This window comes from Lupinus angustifolius, chromosome LG09 (genome assembly GCF_001865875.1).
Source record: "Lupinus angustifolius cultivar Tanjil chromosome LG09, LupAngTanjil_v1.0, whole genome shotgun sequence".
Classification (NCBI taxonomy): domain Eukaryota; kingdom Viridiplantae; phylum Streptophyta; class Magnoliopsida; order Fabales; family Fabaceae; genus Lupinus; species Lupinus angustifolius.
In genome coordinates this window covers 10,005,493-10,022,532 of record NC_032017.1, presented here as the reverse complement: position 1 = coordinate 10,022,532, position 17,040 = coordinate 10,005,493, and the positions used below count along the sequence as shown (strand labels likewise).

Here is a 17,040-nt window from a genome sequence, read left to right as displayed (position 1 = left end):
ACCTCATATCGCTTTAAATTTTTTAATTGAAATGAATTTTTACAACATAAGGTAACGCGACAAGATACTAGGTCTATAGTGGGTTACCTCACATTGCTTTTAAAAAAAACTAATTGAAATGAATTTATAGCATAAGGTAACGTGACAAGACACTAGGTCTATAGTGGGTTATCTTATGATACGTATCAAAATTAATTGAAATGAATTTACAACATAAGGTAACGCAACAACACACTAGGTCTATAATAGGTCACCTCATATTACTTTTTAAAAATTAATTGAAATGAATTTACAACATAAGGTAACGCCACAAGTCACTAGGTCTATAGTGGGTTACCTCATATCGCTTTTAAAAACTTTAATTGAAATGAATTTACAACATAAGGTAACGCGATAAGACACTAGGTCTATAGTAGGTTACCTCATATCGCTTTTAAAAACTTTAATTGAAATGAATTTATAACATAAGGTAACGCGACAAGACCCTGGGTCTATTTTAAGTTTTTCAAGTTTTAAAGGACTAAATTGATAAGATCAAAAAGAGATTAATATTTAATGGAAGTTCATATGTCTATAGCCTATTTTTTAAACTGGTAAATAGTGCATACCAAGATTGGACTTAAAGTCTAGCATATTTCCACCATTCTATCATCCATAAAAATTAAGAAATAATTTCTCCTAGCAAAATTACAAAAGCAAATCGAGGAAAAAGATTAAATGATAACATATATTCATAGTAGATCTTCAATAAAGAGGATTTTCTACTACACATATACACACGAGTTTTCGTAATGAACTTATTAACCAAACTAAAACAAATCGTTTATGATTGGTTCGGTTTTAACAAGGAAAAACAACAAAAATTGAATCATGCCTTTTGTTTGACTTAGTTTTCTTGAACTTTCTCAAGAACCAAACTATTACACATATAGTAAAGGGTGAATAGGAATTGTCAAACTTGGCTTAGGAGTCAAAGAATCATTAAAGGCTTACTTTTAAGAAAAATTAAGTTCATTCATTCATATAATAATGGGGAAGTAATATAGATCACTCCATCACTTCCAAAACTTTTATGTTTGAAGTTATATACAAAATTTAAAAAGTTGATAAATGATGCAAAAATACAATATAATATTACTAAAGTAATGTGCATCAGAAACTAAATTAAAATGAAATTGAGAAACCAGAAGTAAAAAATGAGTACTAAATAATGTATAATTGAAAGGTAAAATATAAATATATATTAAGTTTTTAAAATATTAAAAAAAATTGAAATAACATAAAATCATCATCATATATAAAATGGAGGAAATAATATACTTAAAAAAACTGAAACTTGTTGGGGTACTTAAATCTTCCTATGAGCCTCAAAGATCCAATTCACCTTAACTCAAGTTTAATTTGTTTATTTAACGAGCTCAATTTTCAGCTCATTTGGTTCATGAACTAAGTTTATCGAGCTAAATAACGAATCGAGTTTCGAACGAATACCAAGTTGATTCGATTCATTGTCAGTCCTACTTCTATGTAATATTTTCTTGTATTGATTATCTTTTGTTTTTTTCTATTTTTATTGAAGAATGAGTGGTCCTTTTGGTTGATACCGATGTCAATAATAAAGATGTGTTTCAATACTAAGACAACCATTCACACAGTTCTTAAGGATTAGAAATATATCTCCTATGAACCATATTCCTTATACAAATATAACTGAGGGCTCTAGAATATTAGTACTCTTGAAACACATCTATTTCTAAGGAAAATTATATATATTGTTACTAAATTCTTCTACCCACAAGAAATGACACATATCATGAAGTGATATTTTATTTATTAATAATTGATTTATAAGTAATAATATATGTCACTTTCTCGTGTGGGTATAAGAATTAGTATAAAGATATATCATTACTCTTATGATAAAGAGTAAGTGAAAATTGATGCCGAAGTCTATCAAAATTATATATCATGTTACTAAATTCTTCTACATGTTTCTAAGCAAAGTTCTTCGACCATCACTCACAAATAGGTATATATATATATATATATATAAAAGCCATATAATTCTCATGTATTGTGCGATGTGGACTGAATATTCTGCAACTATGTAAACATGAGTTGTCTCCGCCAATGCTTCGTTTGACATAAATCTTTTGTAATCATGCATCTCAAATGTCATGTTAATCACTAACAGTATTGATTTAATAGTATAAAGTCCTATGAGATAAAAGTCAAGGGTACGATTTATGGGAGTAACATTTGTTAAAGAGACACTCACACTTGGACAAACTTTGGTGAGAGTATACCTTTAATAGTACGACGTTAAATTTGGACAAACTTGATGTCATTTTATTCATTGGGGGACTTAGTTTTTAGACCAAACTAATGCCAGTGTTAAACGCCTCATTACTTACCCATTTAACATGTCATTCAATTCTTGCAAATGCTTATCAATTATAACTGAAAAGTGAAGTTCCACTTTGATGTGATCCTTTCAATAACCAATGGGTCTTTCATGTGTTATATAAGCAACATTAAAATCTAGAATATAATGTTCAAATTTTCAATAAATTTGGCCACTTACCATCTCTCAATTTCTATATCTACTTTTTTTGTGGTGCTCATTTGTTGTAAAACTTAACAATAATCTCTTTCATCAAGTATGAAATAATAAGTAATGACTTGTGAGATTTGGTCAATGATTTACTACAAACAATGAAAGCAATTTAATAATTTCCTCTCTAATTCCCAAATATACAAAAGCCTAATTGTAGTAAAGTATATGATACACTAAAAATATAAAGCTATAAATGGAAGGACTCAGGTGGTAGAAGTATAGTGAAAATAGCTAGTTCTCAAAAAGGGAGTTAGAAATGGCACTACAGAAACAATTAATCACCACATACAAAATTTAGATTCTCACACTGCCCCACCAATTGCTTTATGCTGACGGGGATCCTTTATTCACTCCCGATTCTTCGTCTGCCTCGTTACGATTAACAAGGACTGTGGCGCCATCTGTAGAATCGGCATCCATCACAACTGCCTCATCTTGGCTTCTTTCCTCTCCATTTTGTTCTTCATTTTCTTCTGTATAATCGTCTTCTCCAATTTGTTCCTCGTGTTCTTGTGGATAATCGTCTTCTCCGTTTTGTTCAGTCAACTGGGACAAAAGGACATGAGAACAGCATCAAGCACCAGTCTAAAAGCTGGAGAGTAAACATTTAGTTTATGAGAATATTTTGGAAGTTACATTTAGTTCACCTCATGATACGAGTCCCCGTTCTCAAGAGCCTGCTCCCCTTCTTCGATCTGCATGATTCTGAATGCTTCAACAAGGGTGACATGTGACTTATCAGCGTGATTTACATACTCCTCAGCTGGAGAGTAAACACCCCTAAAATAAAATTGATGTTGGTGAAACACATTCGTCGGAGATGTTAAATACACGAAGTTATCGTAGCTGCAAGATACGTGAAAGAAAGTATGAATTTCATCACTCTGACCTTGTTTCTGCAGCTTTAGATTCAACAGCAAGTGCAACTTGCCAATCCTCGAACAAATTAGGATACTCTTCAGGATCAGCCAACGATTCAGCAGCTTTTGAATTAACCTGAACATATTAACAAATAAACATAAGGAATATACTTCAATCCACATGCCATCTGTTATCTGCCAACATGATAATACATGGACAGGGCAATGGGATAAGAACAATATCGTACGCACAACATAAACGCCGGGTAGTTCCATTATAGGTGAATAATATATATCTGAATTAGAATACCTTATTGAGATCTTTTCTCCAAATTGCCACTATCTCTGAGACCTTGCTTGGGAGATAAGATCGAGCCATTAAAGCAGCCTCGGGAATACGATTGCTGGCAAATACATAATTCAATTACATCTAACTGGAGTGTAATGTCATAAATGAAAAGAGCACAAATGTGTAGAAGATTACCTTTCAACCAGCAATTGAAGACAATCTTCAAGTTTACCCAACATAAATAAGCAAAGAAATGCAACGTTGTGCTTCCCTTGCTCTTTAGCAAGAGTTGCAAGTTGTGATATTCCTTCAGCATCTCCTAAAGAAGAATATAACAGCAACAACCCACTCAAATCCATTGCATGCTTTAGACAGTCCTCAGCCATTTCTAACTGCAAGAACATGTGATAGAGTGAGCAGCAATGGAACAAGAGAGATAACCAACAACAATCAATATCAAATGCCACACACACTACTGATCGTGAGAAGAATAAAATTAATAATCAATATCCCAATCATGCACCAGGATCAAAATCTAGAACCCACCATGTTGGGAGGTTTGAAGAGGATAGAGCACAGTAAGTCATAACAGAGTAGTTTGGGATGGAATTGAGTGGAAAGGCATAAGAGATACTATTCTACTTTGTTCTGAAGTTTTAATAACATTAACTTCCATAACTGCTGGTGGAAGATCTTGACTACAATTTAAGGGGGAGCAGTTAAGTATCAGCTAATATGTTAGTATTAAAGAGGGCCCAGTGCACGAGCCTCCCATTTAATGGGGCCTGGGAAGGGTAAATATATACAATCTTACATCCGCAAGTGGAGAGGTTGTTTCCGGGATTTGAACTCATGACCTCATGGTCACTAAGCAACAACCTTAGCGTTATACCAAGCTCACCCTCTTAATATGACAATGTATTAATCACACATAATCTTCTTATCAAAGTTTTTATTATATCTGATGTACCAACCATATCATGACTCTTGCATAAGAATAATGTCATTATGTTTAACACCACTTGACTAAACAATGCAGATCCAAATCATCATACCCCAAATCCTTAACTTCATAATGTTGATCAAATTGACAAATGAATTAAATAAGTCCATCAATGATGCATGATAAGCAGGTCCAACACCAAGCCTAACATTCACACGATGCCAAATTTCAGATGCCACCTAAGCTTTTGTTTTCTTTAATTTGCATTTCCTAGTTGACATATGTTGAAGCCTTCCTTATTCTCCTTGCTGTGCTCCCTCAGACCCTCTCTATCCATAACAGTTTTAATTCATCCTTATCCTTAATTCCATATCCATCCTTATACTATTACTAATACATTTGGTTAAATAAAGTCTGGGGGAGAAGTAGCTCACAAGAACAAGGCAGGAGAGCTGAATGACAATCAAAAAATGAAAAAGGGGGAAGTAATAGAGAAGGTATTAAAATTGGGGAGTTTTAGTGACGAGGGGTGGCCTGGGTTCATAACCCCCCTCTTTAACCATTTCGTGCTATTACTTTAAAAACTCCCATACAATGGGTAGAGTTCCTTTACTACTTCACTGCATCACTAACCAGTCCACTACATCCATCTGAACATGGTGCACAGCATTCGAACAAGATTTCTACATAAAACAAATATTCACCCGAACTACATTAATCTGGCACTAATTGAAACTTTTGAAACCTCTTGCATCTGAGAAGCTTCAAGAAGATCTATATCCATTGGTACACATGGTCATATTCGGCAGCACGTCATCAGAGAACTCACTTTAATAGATTTTAACATGGATATTCAGGAATGTAATTCAGCTAATTGTTACAGAAATCACACCAAATCTGAAGAAGGTTCATTTGAAAAAGAAAAAAACACCTTTCCAGTAGACATGGCTAATTCTCCCAGCTGCTTCCATTTAGACTCACTCTGCACTTCTGTGGCAATACCCTGCAGATATAAAGGATGAAAATTGCTCGCAACATAAACTGACTAATCAAACAAGAAATGAAGAAAACTAGACACCGGAGTAACAATTTTACAAGTGATATCTCCTCGCAGTCACATATGAACTTATAAACCTACCTTTGCAACCTCTAATCTTCCAAGTTGTATGGCTAGATCAAACCGGTAGTCAGGGTCAATAGCTACTTCAAGAGCATCCTCTATCATCCCTCGTGATTCCAGGAAACGAGCCACACTATCATAAAACAAGCATATAATTGCAATTAGGCTTTGAATAACATCTGAGAACGAAAATTTAGAGCATGAGTCCTAGTAAACACCATATGGCCAAATTCTAAACCAAGGGTACAGGCAAAAGACCATGCAATATACAATATCAATAAATAATATCATAATGTCTAACATGATTAAATAAGCAAGCTCCATATGGTACTTAAGCCATGAGCCCTTAAGACTATTCTTTTGGGTTGGGGATTTCAGCTTGGGCTTGTGTTATTAACAACTAGTGCATGACAATTATCTAGATATAGATTTTCATGGTAAATAGTTTTACAATATTTTATAAAGCATAACTCTGTTAGAAAAAACATTTCTTATTCTTAAAATATATCAAACAATTTTCCAAATGATTAAAGAAACTAAATCATTCTATCACGAAGTAAAAGAAAGTACCTGTTATGATGCTCTTTAGGAATTGATGGTAAAACTTCATTGGCCCTTTCCAAATCACCACGCATCACAAGAGTCTTGTACTCAATCAAGCTTAAAAGCAGTGTGTATCCAGTGACACTGAGAAAAACAATCAAGAAAAATAATCAGGATCACGTCATTAAGAGATTTTAAATGATGCAAACAAACGGTTCACTTACTTGAACTCTTTGTCTATCAGATAGACCCTACTCTGGCTGGCAAGATATCCCAGCAAGTACATAGGACGGTCCAAATGAAACATTGTGGTTACCTAAATTCATAATGATATGCATCAAGATGCCTAGTATGAACCTCTTAATACAATAAATATTTTTTCAATAAAATAAGAAATCAATAAAGACAAACAGAAAATGATTACAAAATGTTCAAAAAATGTAATATGCACTTGTGCAGTTCCTTTGAACCTAAGAGGGAAAGGAATTAATACCTCACCACCAACACAATAATTAAGCCTCCAAGAGGAGTTGTTGTAGATAAAACAATCCCCCACCCAAATCCCTGTCCTGACTCGTTCGCTCGTTTCATGAAGGAGCTCAAAGGCATCTTCAACACCTTCCTCATCTACAGGTCTTCCACTATCTAGATAAGCTGCAACAACATCACGCTGCAACAGTGAAAGTTAAAACATTTATTGTGCTTCACCAGTAAAGTGCCACCAAACATTCATTCAACAATAATATAGGAAAAAATAATGCTCTTCAGAGAAAGCTATAATTGTGAGAAAATGATTTAGTTAATCAGAATCCTCACATTGTACTTCAGGATGTAGAATGATGTATCACTAGCAATCGTCACTAGATCACCGCTATCAGCCCAGTAGAGATTCTAACTCAAGGAAAATTAACAAAATTAACATGGGGGTGGGAAGAAAAACAAAAGCAGAAAGCTAGATGACACCTCATGAAAGCACTTACTTTCACATTAACATCAATACGACGAATCAACCTGCATTCAGCCCAATCATAAAAGCAGATGAAATCATTTGAGCATATTGCTAGTACAGTGCCACCAAATATTCGTTCAGCTGAGAATGTTGGCCGGATACTCTTCTTTTCCTGAAATACACATAATTTCGACCCCAATTAAATTTCACACTAGAAAACTTATTTCATTTAGCAGACAACAAAATAATGAGGATTTTATTATTATATTGGAGAAGCAAGTCTGGCAATATTTTTAAAACAAAATTTGTCCTGTTATCAGCAGCATTGGAAGCATATTCCATAGTTGCTTGTTAGACAATGATTTTATGATGGAAGACTAATAGCCAGCATAGTTTTATCATATGACCCTCAGCCCTCATCAAAAACAGTATATTAATAGCAGGACCCAGTTTGCATTCCCTTTTAAGAAATTTTGAGAATTTGTTGGTTGTCACCATCACTTTGATCATCAGACAAAGAATAAAATGAAAGGGGAATGGAACCTGGAAAGTTTTGCTGAAAATTTTAACCCTTGATGTACTTTCTCTCACAGCATATTCTCCATCCACAGACCAAACAAATTCAAGTGCCGAACCAAAGGACCTATTTCTCCATGCCAAAGCAGTGTATATAATATACTCACCATCACCACAGACAACAACAAACCTCCCATTTGGATTGTGCCTTAAACTCTGAATGTAGAAAGAAAATCATCATTAACTCACCAATCAAACATATAAGGAGAAACATACAAGTAGCAGCAACAATTGAACCCAAAGGAATGAGTATTATTTTAAAGATCATTTCTTTATATATAGATTCAAGGTTACAGAAAACTAATTCCCAAATACTAAGTAGTTCTTGTCATTAATTTTTTTATTTGAATGTCTACTGTGTTACACTATATTTATTTAAACAAATACACTATATGCAGACTACATACACAAGATCTAGAGGATAATGACCATGTAGATGATGACAAATTCAGTCCTATGCTATAGTAATAGCAAGCTTGTTGCATACAAATGCATAAATAAATTTAGGCAGGGTTCAAGAAAAATGTAAAAGACACGGCATAAACCACATAAATAAGAAGCCAGATAGAAATTAGAATAGACCAAAATGTACGTTTTGCAAATAATGAAAATATGCTTGTTTCCTAAAATCTCTCAAGGGTTGCATAATGGGAGCATAAATGACCAACAATAGAGAAATAACGCAAAATAACACTCCTTCCTTTCCTTATACACTGATATTTTAGTCCTCTTTTTGTTCCAAATATCCATGTTTTAAAGATCGAATATTTAATTATATATTTTTTCAAATATACCCTTATGTATGACATCCTCTTTTTCACCATCAATTTCTCTCTCTCCACATTGTTTAGTCAACTATTCAGTATTCACTATGGACCATATTTCATTTTCACATGTTTTAATACTTTAGCACATGTAATTGGAAAGGTTATGATTATTTGGTGTATAATTTATGCTGGGAAATGATTAATGTGATTAATTGTAGGAAATAATATGAGGGGATTTTAGTCAAAATATTTCAATTTTTTACAACATTTAATTATTTCTTAAACTCTACGCATAAGCTTAAACATCAATATATAAAGAGTGGAGGGAGTATCAAGAAGAAGGATGTTAACTAACTTGTGGGTAGAGATCACAGGTGCCCAACTCCTTAACAGCCAAAGGTAGCCTTTCTCCATCAGCAATCTAAAAACAGTACTTTTGAGTGTTACTAAATAAAAACAAGTTTTCACTTCTTGCTCGCATATTAAAATTGGGTATTATTGACCACATACCTCGACATCAGCTCCTACACTACGTATGTTGACAGTCTGAATTTCATTATGCTTAGCCCAAATAATTTTCCCACTGTTGTCCATAGTGGCCACAGGTTCTTCTCGACCAAGTTTGACCATAATAGTACCTTCATCATAGCCAATCACAACCCTGGAAAGGATGATGTTGTGGTAATTCAGATTGTAAAGGAGGAGTGAAAAGACATGCTCAGAAGCTTCAAGAAAAGAAAAAATAAAGAGATTTGCATCTGAAGAGAGATTAGAGCAAACAAGATCACATGACACATGAGAAAAAAGAATTTTCTGATCAGATATGAAGAATTGCAGAGTTGACACTATTGTCCCAGTTGACATGATTCAAGTGCCTTATCACATATAAGACTCATAAATTACGTCTAAATTTTTTATCAAAAAGCAATAAGAAAAACTTACCGACGTGAACTCTTCAAGTAACCAATAGCCCAAACTCTTTCAAGACTGTAGTTTAATGTGTTCTCAAGCCTGCAAGCAGATTAAACCACCATAAACTTTAAAACTTCAAATCACAAGAATATATCCACGATCTCAAATATACTTCAAACTATTTTTAGTAAAAAAATTAAAGAGAGTGTAACAGTGAACAAAGTGATAAAAACTTAAAAAGAATTAGACAACAGTATCCAGTCTGCTAGTCACAGCTTCAGCATTATCTGTATCTAAAGTGAACATCAAATCCAGACATCATATACTGCCCAAAAGACAACTCTTTTTTAATATTTTAATGAAAATAGCATAAAAAAGGTGAAGCAACAAGCGAGCAACAAGATCACAATTTTCTAAAAACAAAACAACATACTGGCTTAAGGCCTCATTCTTAGAGATAAAAGGTTAACCAACAGTAAATTATTCAAGTTTCAATAAGAACGATAACAATGAGACAAAAAATGCAAGTGCCAAATAGAATCATAAAAGGATATAGCTCACAACCGGCATTAGGTGGGTATGGGTCTCAAATTACCTATATGTTGTTGAATGCCATATGCGCACTGTACCATCCTCAGAGCCAGTAATGATAATAGGAAGTTCAGGATGAAAGCATACAGCAGATACATTGTGTGTATGACCTTCTAGAGTCTGGACACAACTTTTGGTCTGATAATCCCATACCTGCTTGATATTTTATCCGTGTAATTTTGATCAATGCATGCATAAAGGCAAACAAACCAAAGGGAAGAGTAAAGAAAACAAAATAGAAAGCAAACCTTGGCAGTGTGATCATCAGAACCAGTAATTAGATAAGGTTTGTCACCACCTGTAAAGTAATCAACACAATTTACTCCTTTCTGATGGGCATCCAATGTAAAATTGGGGTCAGGAGAGCCAAGATTCCAAATCTGCAAAGGAAGACAATAGCATTAAGGCATTATATCATAGGTACACAGAAATGAACATAGAAAAAACTGAAAATAACTGGCCAAAAAGAAAACGTGTATACCTTTATGGTCCGATCAAGAGATGCACTGGCAAAGGTGTTTGTGTCTTTAGGATTGAATGTCACTTGCATGACATAATGAGAATGCCCTTCAAATATCTGGGTACATGCCCATCCCTTTTCCCAATCCCAAAGCTTTATGAGCATATCATCAGATGATGACAGCACGTAAGGAAGGGTAGGATGAACTGCCACACACCTAATGTAATCTGTATGTGCCTCAAATACTTTAACTTTATCCATTGTATTGTAATTATATACACGAATGAACATATCATCTGCTCCAGCGACAACCCACTGTTTGCGTGCAATAAATTTGGATGACCTGACTGCAAAGCCATGCTGTATGTCAGACCAATAAAATATATGAGGAAATTCTTCGGGTACCCAGCAGGATTTGGTACCCACTGTGAGTTGTCAAGCATTCAATGAATGCTGAATTCATAATAAAAGTTTTAAAAAAATCAATAGCCAATGAAATGCTTAAGTAACCCCTGGTACCAAACCCTGGAAAATAGTATATGGGTACCACAAAAAATTTCATACAAGGAAGAAAGTGGCTTCAAGAAACAGATATATAAACAATGAAACAAACAGATTGAAAAAAGTTCATGCACCTGGTAACTCAGTAACCTCAAATGACTTGGCCATGGTCTGAAATAAAATCAAAGTAACAGAAGATAGTTACCCAAGCGAATCTCCATAGAAGCTAATAATGATGCATTGGAAAAAGAAAAGGTAGTGAACAATTTAAATATAGGAGTAGGAAACTCAGAAATAGTATGCCTTCTTTTGAACCCGTGACCTCTAGGTCACAAGGCATCAACCTTACTGTTGTGTCGAGACTCATCCTCACATAGAATGTATCAAAATCAATGAAATTATAAATTATCACAGAGAGACCATGAGACTGACAGAAAAGCAAGAATATCCCTAACTCAATACACTAAACACCCAAATAACAGGAAGAGTGTAAAAAACTAAGTATAGGGATAAAATTATTCCAGAGCAATACTATTTTTGTTTTTTGGTACATAAAAGGGGCAAAAGCTCACAGCCAAAGCTGATTTTAAAGCCACAATGCACACACATCAAACTATGAAAAAAGCCTCAAACAGCACAACTAACAAAAGTATAAGGACACTCAGAATATTCAAAATTGTGGAATTAATGCTAGGTAGTCAATCGCGGATAGCGGTCGACCCAAAAATAATTAAATAACTTATACCTGACACATAAATGCTCAAAAATACTAAAATACACCAAACTAAGGAAACATTCTTGAAGCAAGGTTGAGATGAGTGGCTACGCAGAATAAGATGGGTTTGGCTGGAAAATTCTGGAAATCTCCTGAAAATGACCATGTTTTAGTCTTGGGCTATGTTTCTCTGTGTGAATTTGGGCTCTGCTTTTCTGTTTCAGCAGGCAGAAGAATGGTTGGACACTTGGACGCAGGTAGAAGAAGGGATGGGCAAAATGACCAAAAAAATACAAAAAGGGTGTGGTCACGTGTTATTAGAAAGGGCAAAATAGACCACATGTGTTTTAGTAAGGGCAAACTAGACTACTCATGTGTTTTAGTAAGGGCAAGTTAGGCTTCTCATGCATTTTAGTAAGGGCAAGTTAGACTTTTAGATGATAAAATTAGGGGTTCTGTTTCAGAAAAGAGAGAGCGGCAGCGAGAACCGCGAAACTAATTGTTGGCTCATGTCAATTGTATATTCGTATCATATACAGAGTTGCACCATGAATCAAGCACGATTCATATTCATCTGTGATTCATCCCATGAAACTAATTGTTGGTTTGTAGAATCGGATAGTGCAATTCCGATCGTAAATTGTAAGATTATAATAACTATGAGTGGAATTACATATAAACTATTCTAGCTGAACATGGGACACTGAGATTATTAATTTCTATCAAATAAGAGTGCCTACTAGCATTTCTTCAGCATTTTGAGTGAGTATTGCCATTTGGCAGCAACTAAATAGTTGGTTTAATTGAATGCAATTTATTCATATCAAATATTTTTCTTGTCCTTTAGTTACAAAGGAGTATGTATTAGAATGTCCAAAAAGTATCTTAGAGTATTTTTATTGTATCCTAGAATATCTCAGAATATTTTTGAAGATTTCTTCGGATTTTTTTTTACATATTAGTATAAATAAATGGGTCTCTTAGGTTTGTCTTTTGTATTACATCGAATCATATCGCATCTTTAACTTATTCCCTAACAGTAAACCTAATTGCTCATCGAGGTTTATGGCCTGCTGTGGAGAGGGAGATAACAGAATCAAACAATTCCCAAAGGAAGTTGGGACCACTTGTGTAAAGCTGTTGGGCATTTATCCATATTAACTTACCAGGGTATAAGTTTCAAGAACTACCCGGTCTCGATATACTTTGGAGCATGACATACTATCAGAATTTCTAACCATTCTTCAACATAAAAGATTACCAAAAAAGCCATTTTATTCACTTTTTGTTCCTTTTAGAGTGGGCATGCTATGATGCAATATAGACTGACTATACAGTAACTACAAGTTTGTTTGTTAATCATGTTCAAAACTTGCTGCAGTAGTGCAGTGTGAAGCTAAACTCTTCCTAACTTATACAGTATGTTCAATCAATCATGTTGCATCAACTACTTTATGTGTGCATGTGTATTTATATACAAGGCACGACCACAATATTGTGGTTTTGGGAGTCTCAGCAATTGCGGCCGCATTGGCCATGTTTTCCTGCAGTTGTGGTAAATGCAGCATAACCGCAACTGCAATCTAAAACATTGGTCCGACTATACAGTCTTGTTTTCCTAATAAAAGAAATAGAATATGATACTGCTTGAAATTAGAAGGAAACCATAATGAATAGGGTCCTTAATTTATGAACCAGCAACTCATTACATATCAGCATGATGCAAAAGGTAGCTTGTTAGGAGATCAATCAACAAACACCCACGTCTGACTTAAGTGCGACATATAGGAAACCACGTTACATTTCTGAACTCAGTCACATATATGTATAACAAATTAACAGTATACCACATCTCAATTATTAGAAATAGACATACCTGAGATTGGTAGTTATAGATACAGACAGTTCCAGAGTATAAACTTGCAAGAATCCTGCATTAATGATGGTATATCACACAATTCAGCAAAATGTTGAAGTATCAACTACACATCAATCTCTCTAATCTAAACAATAACAAAAATAAAGTCACTGGTATCCCCATAAAGCAAACAGTACCATTAGTGGCAAAATGCTCACAAACTATCCTTATAGTCGGCAAAATTGATAAATATATAACGAATAAATTTGTTGTTAGAAATGATATCATGCAGTTCAAAAAGGTAAGAGTAATTAATATATAGCATTGACATTTAATAAGAAAATGTGATCAATTTCAACAAGATAACAACGTTTCCTTTCAGCTATGCCATTTTGATGTGGTGTATGAGGACAGCAACATTGATGAATCATGCCATGGATGGTCAGAATAAAATTAAAGGATGCATAAAATACTATTTTGGATCATCATTACATAAAATATAAATAAAATATGCCCAAAACTGGGTGACAAAATTGAAACAAAAACATCTAAAAAATCAAATAACTCCGAATCATATTTCATTATAAAAGTTCAAATATGCAATGAAAATAACAAAGTACATACAACATGAGATACAAGTGATACTGCCATGACCCCTAACATCAGAATGAACGACACCAAAGGAAATTTCTATCCACCTATTAACCTTACTAGTAAACCTACTTAGCACGAACAAGTTTTCCAAGCTGACACGACTCACATTAGAAAGTTGATTTTAACTTCATCATCATAAAATAATTCCAGAGACAAAATCACACAACATAAAGCATTACCATGGTTCTGTTGGGTGTAGATCCACAGATTTTACTCTCTCCGATCTTTGCGCAAGCTTTTGCTGAACATATATTACAAAAACACGTCAATACATTACAAAAACACGTCAATACATTACAAAAAACACACGTCAATTTAAGCACTATGCTTGGTTACTGAGAACTCTAATTCACTAACAAATAAACGTAGAACCAAAACCCAAAAAAACTAAACATATTCACTGTGATTAGTTTCTAATAAACCTAATTCACATAAATGAAAAATTTCTCTCCGAAACCAAACAAAAAATTAACCTCAAATCAAAATTCAAAATCTCAAATAACCGTACCTTGATTTCGAGTCTGAGAGGCTGAAAAACAAGTAACAAACAAACAAATAAACAAAAACAAGTGAATTAGATCCAATAAGAGTATTGAAAATATCGAACAAAACAAAGAACGCAGTATGAAATTGGAATTAGAAAAGATGAAATCAGATCTAAGATTGTTGATAGAAGAGATCGAAGAAGAAGAAGGTTACCATTTTTGTATAGAAATTGAAGGAAGTTAGATTTTGAAATTGAAGAGTACAAAGAGATCACACAGAAAAGGTTATGGGTTGTGTTGTAACAGAAGGAGAGTGTAAATATGAAGATGCTAATTCAATATGTTTGGATATATCTAAGAATTGATTAGTGTAAAGTTTTTTATCTGCATATTATCACCATTGATTTCTATTAACTTTGTTTTGTTTGTTTGAGAGTCAATACTAAATAATTGCCGAGAGTTAAAAATCTTTCTGAATTTACTGTTTTTCCTCTCATTTCCATATTAGGAATATAAAAAAATGATTAAATATAATGATGATAATAAATATGTATTGTTTATGTAAAAACTTATATACAATTTATATTATTCTTTTTTGAAGAATGGTCAAAATGATTAAACATGGAAATTATTGTTAGTGTATATATTTTTCTAACAAAATTGATCTCCCTCTTACCTCACCAAATTTGAATTTCAATCTCCCATTGTGAAACACTTTTATATTTATATTGGTTTGAAACATTACTCATTTCTACCTTTTGTATAGTATAGATTTAATTTATACTAGGGTTAGAACCTACAAAGAGTCTATCTATGCTTTGTTTGGTATGGTCCACTAATGGGTTGTTTAACATGAAATTCTATTAGAGTTCGGTAATGGTAACTTTTTAAATTGAGTTTTTGAACCTTTCAATTCGACTTGTTATCCTGAACTTATTTAGTTATCAGGAGTATGTGAATCTTTAGTTCAACTCATTAACTCGATTTATTTGGTTACTAATTTAAATAGTTATATTTTAATATTTAAAGATTCTTTACATGTATGTGTTTGTATATTTAATTAAGTTTGTTCTAAACCTATCGAGATGAGTCATATTTGACTCAAATTTAATTCTTTTATTTAACAAAATCAATTTTTAGCCCAAATTTAATACTTTTCATTCATAAATCAATTTTATCAAATGAAATAAAAAGTTGAGGTAAAACGAATTGTCAAATTGTTTTCATTCAATCATAGATGTAAACATATAAGGCAAGTGTTATTAAACTCATTTCCGACATTAACTCCATGCATACTAAAAATCTATAAAAGTATAATATAGCACAATTTAATAATTATTTATTTTGGATATAAAAATTTATCATTACACAAGTATTTGATTTAAAAACCAATAAAAAAAGATTTTATTACAACAAAATATCACAAATAAATTAAAAACATACTACATAAATTTTATACTTTAATCACAACATAAAAACACAAATAAGTTTAAACTTAATTAAGCGATAAATGTTTTGTTTCAACTTCCAACATAAGCTAACAAATAAAAATTATAATTACAATTACAGAGTTGAAAAAATCAGATTATTTTCCTCTAAAAATATCATTTTGACACTTTTTTAAAACTAATTGAATCGATCGAGTCCAACTAGTCTATCAAATGAGTAAATTGTTTAATGCTTAAACTGAGCAAGTCGAATTGTTCAATATCTCTTTCCTTATTTTATAAGTCACAACCAAATGATGAAAGTTATTAAAAAAATGCATAGTAAATCACATATATTATATTATTTATCAACTAAGAGCAATGTGTTGAGAAAATAGAATGGATAGGATCATAGAACACCGTATTACCGATAAGACATTGGTCTAGTGGTGTAATACTCTACTAGATCATCAAGAGGACTAAAAAGTCATTGATTCAATTCTTATGAGTCATACTTGTTGAGAAGAACCACCGCACATTCCGAAATGTAACCCAAATTTGGCATGATAGCTTGATAATGTTGTTTATTCTATATCCAACACAACCTTGACACAACACTACCCAAACGGAGTCGGGTTTAAACCAATATATTAATATAATGTGTAAATATGAACAATATGAAAAGCTAAACCTTAAAAATATTAAATATATTTTACAATTTATTCAACAATAAATAATATCGACATATTTCAAAGTAAATTACAAAAGGCTAA

General features: G+C 33.0%; 1 protein-coding gene across 2 annotated transcripts; it reads right to left on the bottom strand.

Moving 5' to 3' along the window:
- On the bottom strand, positions 2,659-15,180 carry LOC109356535 (coatomer subunit beta'-2-like). Of its 2 annotated transcripts, none has more exons than XM_019599897.1 (24): positions 15,055-15,180; positions 14,864-14,884; positions 14,535-14,596; positions 13,720-13,774; positions 11,263-11,299; positions 10,649-10,974; positions 10,416-10,547; positions 10,172-10,320; positions 9,607-9,675; positions 9,175-9,325; positions 9,020-9,085; positions 7,865-8,053; positions 7,353-7,493; positions 7,189-7,263; positions 6,866-7,042; positions 6,597-6,688; positions 6,400-6,516; positions 5,848-5,962; positions 5,641-5,712; positions 3,962-4,158; positions 3,788-3,881; positions 3,507-3,613; positions 3,265-3,397; positions 2,659-3,139 (listed from the first exon to the last, which is right to left on the bottom strand). In XM_019599897.1, exons 1-24 carry the CDS (start codon positions 15,055-15,057, stop codon positions 2,942-2,944), a joined length of 2,778 nt encoding a protein of 925 aa, XP_019455442.1. In that variant the 5' UTR covers positions 15,058-15,180; the 3' UTR covers positions 2,659-2,941. The 2 variants fall into 2 exon arrangements, with proteins under 2 accessions (XP_019455442.1, XP_019455441.1); XM_019599896.1 differs by having other exon boundaries at positions 2,679-3,163.